Below are 15,495 nucleotides of genomic sequence, written 5' to 3' on the forward strand. Positions count from 1 at the left end.
AGCCTTTAAGAGTTTACGTGAACCTGTACCTGCCAGTCACTTGAATCTACTTTGCTGACCACTTATTAAATTCCAGTTATTGTGGTCTGATATTTTTAAAACATATCAAGCTTGTTTCTGCCCCAGGACCTTTGTGCTACCTATTGCTTTTGCTGAGTAATACAGTTTCCTTAGCTCTTTCATGACTGACTTCATGAAAGAGCTCAGCTAAAGTGATACCTCCTGAGATATGTTTCCTTTCACCATCCTTGATAATTATTTATCAATTACTGTCTGAAATTATATGATTAATGTATTCATTTACTTGCGTGTTTTCAGAATTCCCTACTGTAAGAAAAGCTCCACAAGGGCAGAGACCTTGTCTTGCTTGTACGTTGATGTTTCTACAAAGCTTAGAACATTGCCTGGCACACAGTAAATCCTCAAGGAGTTATTTGTGGAACACGATCAAATTAATGATGCAGATAAGGAAATGAGCCTCTAAGAGTTTGGATAACTGCAACTTTCCTGAAATTCTATGGATGCTCCTGATTCTGAAGTCCATTTGCCTTCTGCTTACAGCAAAACTCTGCTAAAAGAGTCTGAAGAGTCAGTTAGCAGTCAGGGCTAGGCACTGCGCACGTGCCCTTTCAGGCTTTGGATTCTATTGTTGATGAAGTCAAAACCAAAGTCGCAATGATCATGTTTTCCCCAGGGAGCCCCGAATTTCCAGTGGAACAAGATAACTTGAGAAATCTATTGATCTCCCATTTTCACCATGCTGTGCAACTGACAAGGATCAATGGAGATTGATACTCTTTTGCCCATGACACTGCAACTTTAATTCCTACGTCTACCCAGATTCCCACAACTTTGCAACATGCGTTGCTCAAAGTGCCCATCCAGGAAGTTAGAGCGGCCCCCTCTGTGTCAGCTCTGCTTTCTCAGCTCCTTCCCGTTCTGAGAGAGGTCTCTGCCTCCTCCTCTGCTCCCTGACACGAAGCCAGCAATCCCCTCTTCTAGTGCAGCCTGACACTCTCATTGGCACTCAGCCTGCCGAAGGGAGGGGCTTGTGTCTCGGCGGCTCTTCAGAAAGGATCGCGGTCCAGGCAGCCTAACCTTGAGGCTGAAACAGTGTCTCCCAGCCTCCCTCACTGAGCCTGTGCTTTTCCTGATTGCTGTCTGTCTCTCTCTTTCTCTCTCTCTCTTTTCTTCTTTTTTTTCTCGTTTCTTGCTCAGCTTGAAACAGAGCCTTGTATCGGGGAAGCTCAGGTCTTGGATTTTGATGTCAGGAAAGGAAAAACTTCAGAATGCTTCCTGGATCCACCAGCAGAAACTGGAAGATCCATTCCAGAAACACCTGAACAGCACTGAGGAGTATCTGGCCTTCCTCTGCGGCCCTCGGCGCAGCCACTTCTTCCTCCCCGTATCTGTGGTGTACGTGCCGATTTTTGTGGTGGGGGTCATTGGCAATGTCCTGGTGTGCCTGGTGATTCTGCAGCACCAGGCTATGAAGACACCCACCAACTACTACCTCTTCAGCCTGGCGGTCTCTGATCTCCTGGTCCTGCTTCTTGGAATGCCCCTGGAAGTCTATGAGATGTGGCGCAACTACCCCTTCTTGCTTGGGCCCGTAGGCTGCTACTTCAAGACGGCCCTCTTTGAGATCGTGTGCTTTGCCTCCATCCTCAGCGTCACCACGGTCAGCGTGGAGCGCTACATGGCCGTCCTACACCCATTCCGCGCCAAGCTGGAGAGCACCCGGAGCCGGGCCCTCAGGATCCTCGGCGTCGTCTGGGGCTTCTCCGTGCTCTCCTCCCTGCCCAACACCAGCATCCACGGCATCAAGTTCCACTACTTCCCCAATGGGTCCCTGATCCCAGGCTCAGCCACCTGTACGGTCATCAAGCCCATGTGGATCTACAATTTCATCATCCAGGTCACCTCCTTCCTATTCTACGTCCTTCCCATGACTGTCATCAGTGTCCTCTACTACCTCATGGGGCTCAGAGTGAGTATCCAGCCTGGCTGGCCATCTCTTCTTTTTTCACAGGCTCAAAGTTCAGAGGAAAACTTGGAATTGGGGAAATTCAGAAATGGAAGGGAACAAAGAGAAAAATAGAATGAGTTCAGATGGGAAATTGAGACATTGAAGGACTTGCCTCAAATTAGAGGAGTAGTAAACACAAATATTAATTATTTTCTTTCACTCATCCTCTATTTTTCTTCCCTCTGTTCTTGGGTTTCTCATATCTAAATGTTCCTAAGAATCACCTAGAAAACTTACTTTGGGTAGCAGTATGCATACTTGAGCCCCAGGAAAATGGGATTCAGTAGGTCTGAGGTGGGGCCTCATTTTAAATAAGCACATCAGTCGATCTGGGGTGAGGTGGCCACACCTTGAGAGACTCCTCCACATCCTGTTGTAACTTTCCAGTCCCTGGCCACTGCCTGCGTTGAGATTTTCCTCTATATCAGCTTGATCTGAGTATAACACAAAATAACTCTGCCTATTTTATAGTCCAAGACAGGTATTCAATTTTAAAGTCAGACCTTTTTGTGGTTGCTCTGAACTGTTGGTTAAAATGAGATTAAAACAAAACAAAATAAAACCATATATACACACACACACACGTATACCAGGAGAGGAATTATATAGACTCATTCCTACTCTTATCAAAAATAGTTTCTCTCAGCATATATGTGTGTGTATATGGGTGTGTGTGTGTGTGTGTGTAAGCTCAAGTTACCTCAGTCATACATATATATATAAATGATCTGACTAAGATAACTTGAGCTTCTTTTGAGCAGGTGCAGATTGAGAGATAAGGAAGTAAAAAGCACATGAGATAGAGTAAAAAAAATGTGAATAAGAGCTATCTGAAATTAAGAAAAAGGTATCGCTTATTTTGCAACATATCTTATATAATTAGAGATTATTTTCCTATGTGTGTGGTGGTAAACTGATTTCATTTTCAGAGAGGGCGTTGTCTAAATTAGCTGAGAGAAACTATTTTTGATAATGAGTCTATATAGTTCCTCTCCTGGTATATTCTGCACCTAAATTCATTCAAGAGAAAAGTTCTTGACAATGACAATTTTACCACCACTTAAGGGAGGTATTATAGCTTGCGTAGTAAACAGTTATGAAACCATTTAGACTCCCAGATCTACAGCTGACACATAATATGCCTTTAGGCAAGCCACATAATTCTCCTGGAATTGGTTTTCCCATTTATAAAATGTAAAGGTCACATCAGATCATATCTATGTCCCCTCTAGCTCTAACAGTCTATAATTCCTTTAAAAAAAGAAAAAAAAAAAAACCCTGTGAGCTGAAGCAATGTAAATTTTAAATGAGTGGACAAGCAGACATGACATTCACATCAATTGCTTTGAGATGGCTCTGACATCATACATTATTATGTGACAGCTAATATAGTCCTATTTCAGTCCATCTCTGAGAAGGTGATTGTCAGAATTGAGTGTCCCACTGGTAGTCCTTTTGAATACCTATTGTCCCTAAAGTGAATAGCAAGGCCTAAGTAGGAAGTACAAATTCTAAGTGTCATAGACATCTGGGCACAAGAGTAAATCTAATTAGGCAGAGAGCTGTGCCAGTCCCCTCCTGGAGGTCTGGCACCTGTATTCCCAGAGACATGTGCCACCCTGCACTAGCTCACAGACATGTCTTAAGAATGTCCTACACATCTCACTGAGGGGAAAAGACTTCTATACAATTCCAGAGAAAGTCTTATGAGAAATACCCATCCAGAACTTAGTATTATCTCTTCCAATGTCAATCAATCACCTATATGGAGTAAATTTGGGAAAAATATTTAACTTTGAGTAGGAAATGCACATTTTCTCTTCCAATCTGTTACAATCAGTTTCATTGTGTTTTATTATTTAAAAAATCCATGGCTACTTTATATCAGGAGCTAAGTGACAGTTCAGACAAAAAGTTTAAAAACCACCCTGGTTTGCTTTGCATATTCAATGCAACCTTTGACAGCCTGTTTTCGGGAAGGATGAGCTGTTATCCAGTGTACCAGAGGACACCAGGAAAGAAACTAACTGCTTAGAAAGTTACTCCTAGAAGAATTAAAAAATCTCTATATTGAGAGTCAGGAAAAGTAGGACCTACTCTGTGTCGCTGACCTCAGGGCCTTTATGTACACTATACCTATAGCCTGAAATGTTCCTACTGTCTGCCACCACTACAACTTTTGCCTTTCTAACTCTCATTTATTTTTTATGTCATACTTCAATCACATTTCCTCAGAGAAGCTCTCCCAAATTCCCTGAACATTCCTGTTTGCTGTTGTAGGTGCTTATAGCTCTCAGTGATTTTCCTTCATTACAATTTATAATTCCATATTTGTGGATTCCTTAATTTTTTTCTCCTATAAGCTCAGTGAATGAATCAGGTTAAATTACTTCCTTTATTTCTGGGCTTTAGCTTCTCTACCTTAAAAAAAAAAAAAAGAAGGCTTGACAATATCATCTCAAAGATACCAAGCAATCCTAATGATTGTTAAGATTGACTCTGTTGAAAAGTTTGAAGGTGTGATTGACTCTGGGACCCATTGCTTCAGAAGGCAGCAAAGTCAAGGCTGATGAAATCACCCAACAAGAGAAGAAGAGGAAAGCCATATCTGTCCTCACAGCTCAACATTCAGTCATGCGGCATCATTCCGGAACACAGCCACCACTGAGCTGCTCTCCAGGGTTTGAACATTGTTGAGATAGAAAACAGACAATTCTAGGGCAAGTTCCTCTTCATCTGGGAGGAAGTTCTGGTGACAGTCTGGTTTAGTTCTTACATCTCCTGCATGCTGCATTCATGACTGAGCTGTTAAGGATGGATGTATGAATTGCAGCAAAATTCAATCATGCCAACACAGGGTTGCACTGATTTTTAAATTTTTTTTGTTTAGTAAATATATTGTGTTAAGATTATAGGGATATTTACACAAAATCTATATTATAATCTTGTATTCTGAAACTAAGTCCCACAAACTATGTAAATGAACATCTGGTGGGGTGATTTCAAGCAGTATAAAAAAACTGATCAGCATAATGAATCCACCTGAATAATAACCTCACAAACCTCCCTTTCACTTTGCTCTTATGTAGCTAAAGAAGGTAATCACAATTTTTAGTAATCACACTATTTAGTAATAGTAATAACTTTTAGTAATCACAATATTTATTAATAGCAATCACAATTTTTCACTCCTCGTTTTTTAACCTGAGTTGTAAAATAAAAGTTTTGGGGTGGGGAAGAATAATGAATGGTTGAATATCTACTTTACTAAACATCTGTAGCAAAGTTAAATTATTCAATGATAAAGCAGCACTTAATGGTGGCTAGGCAAACCGTTTTGATTCTGTTCTATTCTAGCAACCACTCCACATTCTGTTGGAACAGTGTACACCATACATAAGTAATCAATTTTTCGTTCTTCCTCTAGTTAGCTAGCTGTGTCATTATAAACCAATGAAGCTACAAAATAAGCAATAATTCATCAGCACATGATTTTCTTTTTAGTGTAAACTACGCTTCTACAGGAAGCCTGTTTATAGAAGAATTGTGTGGACTATTTGTTTGATGTTTGATTTTAAAAAATTGTTCCTTCGGGTGGAGAAATTACCATTGAGAATTGTTAAACACAACTCAGGAAGTGACTAACAGATCTAAGTATTTTTTATTGTTCTTAATTATTGACTGAAATAAAAGAATAACTGCATCTTGTAAAAACCACAATCTTTTTTAAATGCATGAAATAATTAGAACTTTTAATAGATTTAATATAAATGAGTTAGTGAAGTTTGAAGTTTGGTGCATTGGTCTAACCTTAAATGTGTTTTTCTTCTCAGTGTATCTGCCTCTTTCTTTGTATCAGTACAAGCACTCCCTGTGAGTGACTGGCAACATGAGAGAAGAATTTCTAGAAGGGTCTCAGTACTTCACAAAAGTAACTCATATATCCACAAACAACTCTGTTTTTAAACTTCAGTTTTTCTGATGTCTCTTTAGTATGCTCAAGATAATAATCAGAATCACAATAATAGCAATAATAAACAATTTGCTGAGTATCATGTGCCAGGCACTGAGATAAGCAGTCTACCTGCAGTATTTTGTTCTACTATTGTATTAATAACACTTTTTGCCTTCAGAATTTTCCTGTCTGGTCCTTACCTCACAGAGTCTTTAATTCTTTACTTTATGAAGACACAGATACATGTAGAGCACTCCAATGTATTCAAGAGACAAATGGGCAGGTTTATTCATTATCCAAGAGGGTACTTTGGGGCCCATGTGGTCCTGAGTGCTACCGAACTGCAAAGGGCATATATGTTTGTTAGGAAGACCTGATGTGGATTTGCTGAAGTTTAGAGGCAACTTTTAATGACCTACTCTTCCAAGTCTATTTAATTTTAAATATCTTTTCTGACATATTCCTTCAAAATGCTGTCTAGCCCAGGAAGATTATTGCTTCTTACAGTAGTTTGTTCCATTATTGCACATAATAACAATTTCTTCCTTACCTTGAATTAGAATCTATCTCCTGTAACTAAATAGACTGGTTCTAATCTACCGCCATGACTATATAAATTAAGTTAAATTATCCTCCAACCTGATGGCCTCAATCAATTAGCCTGGACTTTTTACATTGCTGATGAGAGACTCCAACTCTGGGTAAATCTCAAGGGGGAGCGCAGACATGAACAGTTCAGAAGCAGAGCTACCTCTTGGTGAAGATTAATTAAATAAAACACACAATCTCATTATAAAACTAGCTTTATTTCTGTTTCTTTGCTCTTTTTTCTATAATGTTGGTTTCAACCTCAAACTGCATACAGTCATCCTTTGGTGGCCCCAAGCACTTTTTCTTTGCGATAGAAAGAAAAGTAACTTTTGTAATTCCACACCTCATTGGCAGAGAAGGACTCCCTCTGGCAGTCCCAATAAAAAAGAAATAAAAACTTATATCCCCAGAAGTAGAAGAAAATATCTGAAATCTCATTGGCCCCCATTATTCAATCATTGTGACTGGAGGAGAGGACAAGCTGATTGGCTAAATTATTTAGGGACATATATATCTGGAGTTGAAGTTGAATAATATTTCTATTCAAATTAAAGACTAAGAATGGGGAAGAAGTACATTCCCTAAGGGAAAATTAGGGTACTATCAGTAAGAGAAGAAAGAGATAAATTCTAGAGAACCAGCAAGCAAATATGTATATTAACTATGTACTATACTATACTAACTTTTGGATATTTGATGGTGTTTTATCATGAGTTTTTAAAGCTTCCTTTATTTGTACAAGCATCCTCACAAATTAAAAAAATTGTAGAATAAAGAGAAAAACTTCCACAACTGAATGGATGATGCAGATCTTCAGTGTCGTGGGAATTCAAAGGAAGGAGAGGACAATGGGCTAAACTGGCCATCAAAGTCTTTCAGGAACATGCAGGACTTGAACTGGGCAAGAAAGATTGTGCATACAAGTAGTGTTGATAGCTGAAATTTTCAAATGCTACATTAAGGATCTCTATTATCTTCCAAAAAGGATAAATACATTTTAAACATCTTAACTCAGAAACACATATACTCTTTTCAGTAATTAATATTACTGTAATATTAAAACAACATTTCTCAATTTGTGTTTGTCACATGGTACAAGGTAATCCACTGAAAATGGGTAAGGTAAGATATTGCTTAGTCAAAGAAGCACTAGCCCCCTTTTGGCTGGGATGTGGGTAGGCGATGTGTGTGGAAAGTAGCAGGAAGGTAAATGGAAAGTCGATACACTATCCCTCTTGAAAATTCATAATGCTCATCACCAGATTTAAGTCTCTGAGAAGATCCACAGTAAATACTGATGTGACAAGAAACATTCCTGTTTTTGTTTTCTACTACTAATCTACCACATAGCAGAGGGATTTCTCTTTAACAGATGTCTAATAATTAGGAATGAGTGAATGAATGAATTGAAAAGCCTTTCTAGTTTTTCCTGAACTTCAGAATTTTAAATTTACATGGAACACCTATTAACATGATACATAGCCAGGGTTCCACGTAACTGTATATGAAAAATGGTTGCACTATTACTTGGTCACACTCATTTATCCAGTTGAGTAGATGACCTGAATCCAATTCCACCTTCAACATACTGTTAAACATTTGACATATTCTCACATTTCTCTAGGTCCTAGTTTTTCTTTCTTCAAAAAAGGGATAGAGTTAGGTTTGTCAGCTTTTAACAGGAGGAAAAATATTTCTCTTTCTTACCATCTCTCCCAACTTACTTTCCTTTCAGCTAAAGAAAGACAAATCTCTTGAGGCAGATGAAGGTACCATAAATATTCAAAGACCCTGCAGAAAACCAGTCACCAAGATGCTGTGTAAGTGCTCCATTTCGTTTTTTGTTTTGTTTTGTTTGTAAGAGCGAAGGAGTTGCATTTGGTAACGACTACGTGCTGCTGAGGGTAGGTTCAAATTTATCCTGAAACAGAGTATTTATGAGAGTAGATTAAGATGAAGGAGCAAAGAGGAGAGATATATAATGAAGACCCCTCGTTAATGGTCTGTATCGATGCTAGGTGACCTGTCTTCCTTTGCTTCGTCAAGCTTCTAGGACCTGTCTGTTTTGCTTCATTTTTGGTTTTGAACCCTCAAAACAACATGCTCAGTTTCATCCACTGAAATACACTCTGTGTGGTGTTTGGTAAATTACATTCACTTTCCGAGCCTTTGGGCCTCACTTTCCCCCTCTGTGAAATGAGCAGGTTTTTAACCTATTTGTATTATGGATTTCTTTTAAAATGTGATGAAAGCTGTGGAGTGTTCATTCAAAAAAAAATATGAACAAACACGCATACACAAAAGATTTTACAATTCATTTCAGGAGGTAATGAACCAACCCCGATACTCAAAGACTCCATGGGATCTTTCAGTTACAGATTAAGAACATCTAGCAAGCATCTCTAAGTAGTCATTTCACATGACATTGTATAACTTTGTTTCAAACAGTATATTTTTGAATAAATAAGATCTTTTAAGAAATTCACTGTACTGAGCCACACTATCCCAAAAGAATGTTATAAAAATATATGATGCAGCACTACTGTACGAGAATTACTGATGAGGGAAAGGAGATTTATATTTTGCAAATCAAAATCTAAAGTTTAGAAGAAATGAATCCTCTGGGCTAATATGCATATGAAACATTCACTGTAGCTATACAGCATTTGTGAACAAAAAATAAACTCTGAGGTCCCCAAAAGGGCTCTTTTTGATTCTAAGAGTTATCTTCTGGGAAATATTTCAGCTCCTATTGGCATTTGACTTTCCCTATTAAGAAACACAGTTTTTTCATTATCTCTGTCCTTTTCTCATTGGTCATAATCTATTCTCACAAAAAGACATGAAGCTCACTCGTATTAAAGTCACAGTAACAATAACAGAATATATATAAAGTGTTTGCCTTGGGAGGGGGTTCAATTTTAACAGGAATTAAAGTTGGGTTTGTTTGTTTGTTTGTTTATGAGACAGAGTCTTGCTCTGTTGCCCAGGCTGGTGTGCAGTGGCACAATCTCAGCTCACTATAAATTCTACCTCCCAGGTTCAAGCAATTCTCCTGCCTCAGCCTCCCGAGTAGCTGGGATTACGGGCTTGTGCCACCACACCTGGCTGATTTTTGTATTGTTAGTAGAGACATTTTTAGTAGGGACATTTTTGTGTTTTTAGTTTTACCACGTTGGCCAGGCAGCTCTCGAACTCCTGACCTCAGGTGATCCACCTGCCTCGGCCTCCCAAAGTGCTGGGATTAGAGGCCTGAGCCACCGTGCCCAATAGGAATTAAAGTCTTAATTAAAGAGGAGTGTAGGCAGTAGTGAACAGATTAGGGACTTTTCTTGGGTTGACAAATTCGGTAGAAACCTACAGATATCTTTGAAACCATATCACACAGGCAAACAACTCACTCTGAATGATTTTAATGCCAACAGGAAATGTATGTATAATACTATTTACTAAGAAAACTTCATATGTGTACACAAGTACAGAAAACTGTAAAATGAATGCCCATGTACCCAACACTCAGCCTCAAAAAGTATCACCACATAGCTAATCTTGTTTCATATGTACCCTTATCTCCCCCCTAGCCCCAAAAGACAATCTTTAGGCAAATCCCAAGCATCATGTCATAGCAAAGGAAAGTATTTACAGCTTCAAAAGGGAAATAAAGTGATTTTTTAAAAATTTGTGGAGCTCAAATGCCCCAAAGAGAAACTACAGTAATACGAGTCTCCGTTTTCAGGATGAAAATAAGAATTGGAAGGAATTCTACACTGTAGCAATTTAAAATATTATAGACACATCCCTTCCAATCAAACAATACTTGTAAAGTACTATTATGCTTGTGGCTGTTCGATCTCTTCTTTCTCCTTTGCCTTTTGCCTTACCCATTACAGAATTGTAAATTACTGAATTCAAAGTAACTTCTAATTATTCCCATAATAACAAAATAAAATCATATATACATTTAGCAGTTTATTATTTATCTATCTTTCACAATAAAATGTTTTCAGGACTTTAAAATAAACTAAGTAGTATTTTAAATGTTCTAAAATGTTTTACATTATACAAGAAATCTGATATAATCCTATGGAAAACTGATCCTGATCTTATACAATTCATTCTTATATTTTAAATATTCTGTACTGAGGCTCTTTGGGATCTAGTTTGCCTATATAACCATTGTAGCTTAACAAAGGTGAAGGGAAAAACTGCTGGAAGAAATGACTGACTCAGAGTGAGCATTGTATACCTACGCTTGCACAGACTGCCTTCTGCTCTCCCATTTATCTTTTTTTTTTTTTTCAGTTGTCTTGGTCTTAGTGTTTGCTATCTGCTGGGCCCCGTTCCACATTGATCGACTCTTCTTCAGCTTTGTGGAGGAGTGGACTGAATCCCTGGCTGCTGTGTTCAACCTCATCCACGTGGTGTCAGGTAAAACCTTAGCTGGACTGGTTGCATGATTAGTATTCGGGTAACAGCACCTCCTTCTTCATCTTGCTTAGGTGCCTAAGTACACCAATTTATTGTGGGGATCTGCCGTGCTATAATGAAGACATTTGATTTTTTCTTTTATTCAAAGATTGATTATGTTTGGTACTAGTCCAAATATATATATATATATATATATATATATATATATATATATATATATACCAGATCACTATTTGCAAGGCTACTTTATGGAAAACCTCAACTCTAAGTGTGATAATTAGAGAAGGAAAACAATCAAGGAGTGATTCCTTTGGTTATCCTTCAAATGGCCATACAATTGAGTTGGTTCGTACTTAATAAACGCCCAAGTCCCTAAAATCTCATATTGCCTTCGGGAAGTATTAGATCCTCATGAAGGAAAATGAGAAGGTATTTGTAGGTCATCAAGTTCTCCTTTTAGGCTTCTATAACTCTGCTTGTTGAGAATACCATAGAATATTGTGGAAACCATGGTGGAAAGATCAGTAAGTCAGAGGATATGAATTTGCTCCCCAATTTCACCATTGCTATTCTGAGTAATCTGGAGAATGTGCCTGCCTTCACACCAAAGTTTCCTCAATTGTAAAATGGCAATGATGCCTGCTGGCATTATTGGACAGATGGTAAGAATCAAATGCAGCAATAGATATTAAAGAGCTTTTTAAGCTGTAACTGCTGTATATCTTTTTGTAACCATCACAACAAGGTCATTAGGTAGATATTATGATTAACCTTGTATAGTCAAAAATAAAACACGTCCACAAGAAGAAATGATTTGCCATGAGGCACTTAGCTAACAAATAATACGTCTAAGTCTTCTAACTTCAAATTCAGTGTTCTTTCTAAAATGGAGCAGAGAATGCCCCCCACCCAGGTCCTTCTTTTTCAGTCACTGACAGCTAATTCAGTGTTAGCCTTAGGCTCAGACCTCTTCTGCCCGCCGCCCCCCCACCTCTGCTGGTCACTGGCTGATTCTATGGTCTCATTAGATTATTGAAGACATCAACAGAAAGAAAAGATAAGATCAGCTTTTACAAGTTAAGCTTCAGATGTGCACAAAGCAAAAACAATGACATCTATGCTGAATACTGTGTGTGTTGTCTATTTTCTGTCACTGTCTTTTCTTGTGCTCAGCAGCCTGATGTATAGCTGATTCCTGGACATTAGTGCTTTCCTGTTCGTCCATTTGCAACCAAAGCTCAAAAATACGTATACCTCTTAGTTAATCATTTTGGTTAATCTGCCGAAAACAGAAATGTTTAAATACATGAGAAAGCACTACAAGGTCAAATGTGACTTGACTAGTTGAGTACATACCTCTGGAAGCATCAAGGCAATTACCTTACGATTTTTGAGTTATAGCTTTAATAACGACATTTTCCTGTTTAGATACCATCTCCCCCTTTTTTATATTGCATATTAGATTAAATCTAAATCTCTTAAACCCTACAGAAAAAAAACCCCAATGGGCCAGGCATGGTGGCTCATGCCTGTAATCCCAGCACTTTGGGAGGCCAAGGCAGGTGGATTACGAGGTCAAGAGATCAAGACCATCCTGGCCAAAATGGTGAAACCCCATCTCTACTAAACATACAAAAAAAAAAAATTATCTGGCCATGGTAGCACGTGCCTGTAGTCCCAGCTACTTGGGAGGTTGAGGCAGGAGAATCACTTGAACCCGGGAGCTGGAGGTTGCAATGAGCTGAGATTGTACTATGGCATTCCAGCCTGGTGACAGAGTGAGACTCTGTCAAAAAAAAAAAAAAAAAAAAAAGGAAAAAAGAAAACACCCCCAACTTGCCTTTTAATCCTTCAACTTATATTATTTTTATTCATAGACAATATACATATCAAACTGGTTAATTACAGAGTTCTGGACATTATTTCTGCACAATATGGCGATTCCTGCCTCTGAATATTTGTGTGTGCTGTGCCCTCTACTTGCTAAACCCTCTCCTGTCTTCCTCAACTATCTCTTTCCCATTTCAAGGCCTAGCTAGGGTTCAATCACCCCCAACTAAATCTTTTATGGCCATCACAGTCCTTATGTTTCTGCTATCATATATATTGCTATATAGCATGATTGGTAGCTCATATTTGTTCTTAACAGATACTGCTTGGTATTGTTGTATTGTTAATTATTTAATTTAAACATAAATCTTGTTTCTGCAGTACTATTCCAAGACCTTGGAGAACAAAGTCTAAATTCACTGTCTCTCAATGTGCCTTGAAGTTCATGGCACATAATAAGAGTTAAGTCAGTATTTATTTCTTGAATGAGCAAATAGCATCAATACATAAAAATGTTCTTCTTTAATATTCTTCCATGTCCATTCTGTAAACAAGGCATATGGCACTCTGAATGTCCTGAACTACATCAATGAGGACAACAAGGAACCTGTTGGCAATAGTACCTATCACTTGTTTTACATTCTTAGCCATTCTCAGCCTCTCTGTGGTTGGTAACTTAACTTTACCCTCACAACAACCCAGGGAGGTAGGTTAGGCTGGAAGTTGCATTCCCATTTTACAGAGAAAGAAACTGAAGTGCCAGGGTTCATCTAAGCCCACAGGATATGTCAGGGCCCAGATCAGAAACTAGGTCCTCTGATTCCCAAACTTGGGCTTATTTTGGGTTAGAGAAATAAAATTTAAAAGGCAATAAAAAAGAGTGTATTCCAAACAGGTAAATGACAATGTGAAGGGTAATTGGTAGAGGAAATAAATGCTAAAATACAATTATTCAAAAGGTGGAGGAGCCATGAAGGGAAAAGAGTAGGTAGGAACAGCACACTAGGGAACATTTCTTTGAAGCCATATCTTAGCATTATAAGGAATCTCAGAAGGGAATAAGCCTTGGCTGATTTACCTTCTTCCATTACTTGCAATTCCAAATTACATATTTAAGTAAAATTCCAGTGAGATACAAATATTTCTCTTCCCTCTGATATTTAAGCATCTTTCATTCATGTTATGGAAACATGTTCTTTAATTAAACAAGTAGGGATCAAAGGAAGTTGCTGAACATCTCAGGGAGATCCCATGTCAGCCTAAATTACTCCAAGATGCTTTAATCTTTGTGTTTGATTGCTAAGTGCACAGGTGGAAGATCTATTCAGAGCATTTTGTATTCTCAATTAGAGGCTTGTATGTATTATCACTTCCAAAAGAGGCAATCACAAAGATTCTAAGCCTTTGTAAATATTTATGCTTCTCCCTTCATGCCCATCACTCAAGCTCTTCTCAGCACATCTTTTTAAATCCCCTCCATTCCAGGTGTCTTCTTCTACCTGAGCTCAGCTGTCAACCCCATTATCTATAACCTACTGTCTCGCCGCTTCCAGGCAGCATTCCAGAATGTGATCTCTTCTTTCCACAAACATTGGCACCCCCAGCATGACCCACAGGTGCCACCTGCCCAGCAGAACATCTTCCTGACAGAATGCCACCTTATGGAGCTGCCTGAAGATATGGGTCCCCAGTTCCCACGTCAGTCATCTGTACATGACTCTCACCTTGCGACAGCCCTCTCTAGTGAACATGTGTCATGAAGAAACTATCAAAGGTGTCACTTTCACAAAACCTGAATTCTTTCACAGCTGACTCTCTTCTATGTCTCAGAACTTCAGAGAGGAACATCCCATAATGCATGCCTTCTTAGATGATATTAGGGAGATAGAATGGCTCTTACAACTCAAGTACCCATTGCTATATTTTTAATAAATGTGAAAACTGAGAGTTAGATCTAGGTTCAAAACCCAGAACTGCCTGGTTTTTAGTTATCTTTTCACTATTCTGCCTCATGCCCCTTCACTAGTTCATACCAAGAACATGACTGACAAAGCATAGCACCTATACCTTGATTAATTTCCACTATTGGGAATGGTTTGTCCTGAGCCATCTACATTCCAAGTCAGGCTGTCACTCCTACTACCAATGACCACTGTGAGCCACAGAAGGAAGATATGTACATGCTGTTCTACTTTATATGATGCGAGAAGCCCACATCAGTGTCCTTCCACAGCAGTCTACAGGTGTACCTTGTTTTATTGTCCTTAATTTTATTGTGATTCCCAAATATTGCACTTTTAAAAAATTGAAAGTTTGTGGCAATGCTGTGTAGAGCAAATCTGCTGGCATCTTTTTTCCCAAAAGCATGTGGTCACTTCATGTCTCTGCATAAATTTTCATGATTCTCACAATAAAATTGATAATTATTATATGTGCTTATGGTGACCTGTAGTCAGTGATCTTTGACATTACAATTGTAATTGTTGGGAATACTATTGTATTGTTTGGGAAAACAATGAACTGCTTCCATAGAAGATGGAGAGTTTAATAAATATTGTGTTGTTCTGACTGTTCCACCCACCAGCTATTCCCCATCTTGCTCCCTCTCCATGGGCCTCCCTATTCCCTGAGACAAAACTATATTAAAATTAGGCCAGTTAAG

The 15,495-nt window shown here is 38.6% G+C and overlaps 1 protein-coding gene across 2 annotated transcripts; it reads left to right on the forward strand.

Annotated features, from left to right (window-relative positions):
- The first annotated feature begins 917 nt into the window (after positions 1-917).
- Positions 918-15,278, forward strand: NMUR2 (neuromedin U receptor 2). Of its 2 annotated transcripts, none has more exons than XM_032259817.1 (4): positions 918-1,990; positions 8,311-8,395; positions 10,878-11,003; positions 14,319-15,278. In XM_032259817.1, the coding sequence occupies exons 1-4, from the start codon at positions 1,265-1,267 to the stop codon at positions 14,591-14,593; spliced, it is 1,212 nt and encodes a 403-aa protein (XP_032115708.1). In that variant the 5' UTR covers positions 918-1,264; the 3' UTR covers positions 14,594-15,278. The 2 variants fall into 2 exon arrangements, with proteins under 2 accessions (XP_032115708.1, XP_032115709.1); XM_032259818.1 differs by having other exon boundaries at positions 14,387-14,538.
- Positions 15,279-15,495: the final 217 nt, after the last annotated feature.

Source organism: Sapajus apella, unplaced genomic scaffold (assembly GCF_009761245.1).
Source record: "Sapajus apella isolate SASKATOON/1434 unplaced genomic scaffold, GSC_monkey_1.0 scaffold112, whole genome shotgun sequence".
In the NCBI taxonomy this organism is placed as follows: Eukaryota; Metazoa; Chordata; class Mammalia; order Primates; family Cebidae; genus Sapajus; species Sapajus apella.

Excerpts from the sequence above, each read along its gene's own strand:
- NMUR2 (XM_032259817.1), top strand. The coding sequence starts at position 1,265 with ATGTCAGGAAAGGAAAAACTTCAGAATGCTTCCTGGATCCACCAGCAG. Across the intron at positions 1,991-8,310 it reads ACTACCTCATGGGGCTCAGA|CTAAAGAAAGACAAATCTCT; the intron begins GTGAGTATCCAG and ends CTTTCCTTTCAG. Across the intron at positions 8,396-10,877 it reads ACCAGTCACCAAGATGCTGT|TTGTCTTGGTCTTAGTGTTT; the intron begins GTAAGTGCTCCA and ends TTTTTTTTTCAG.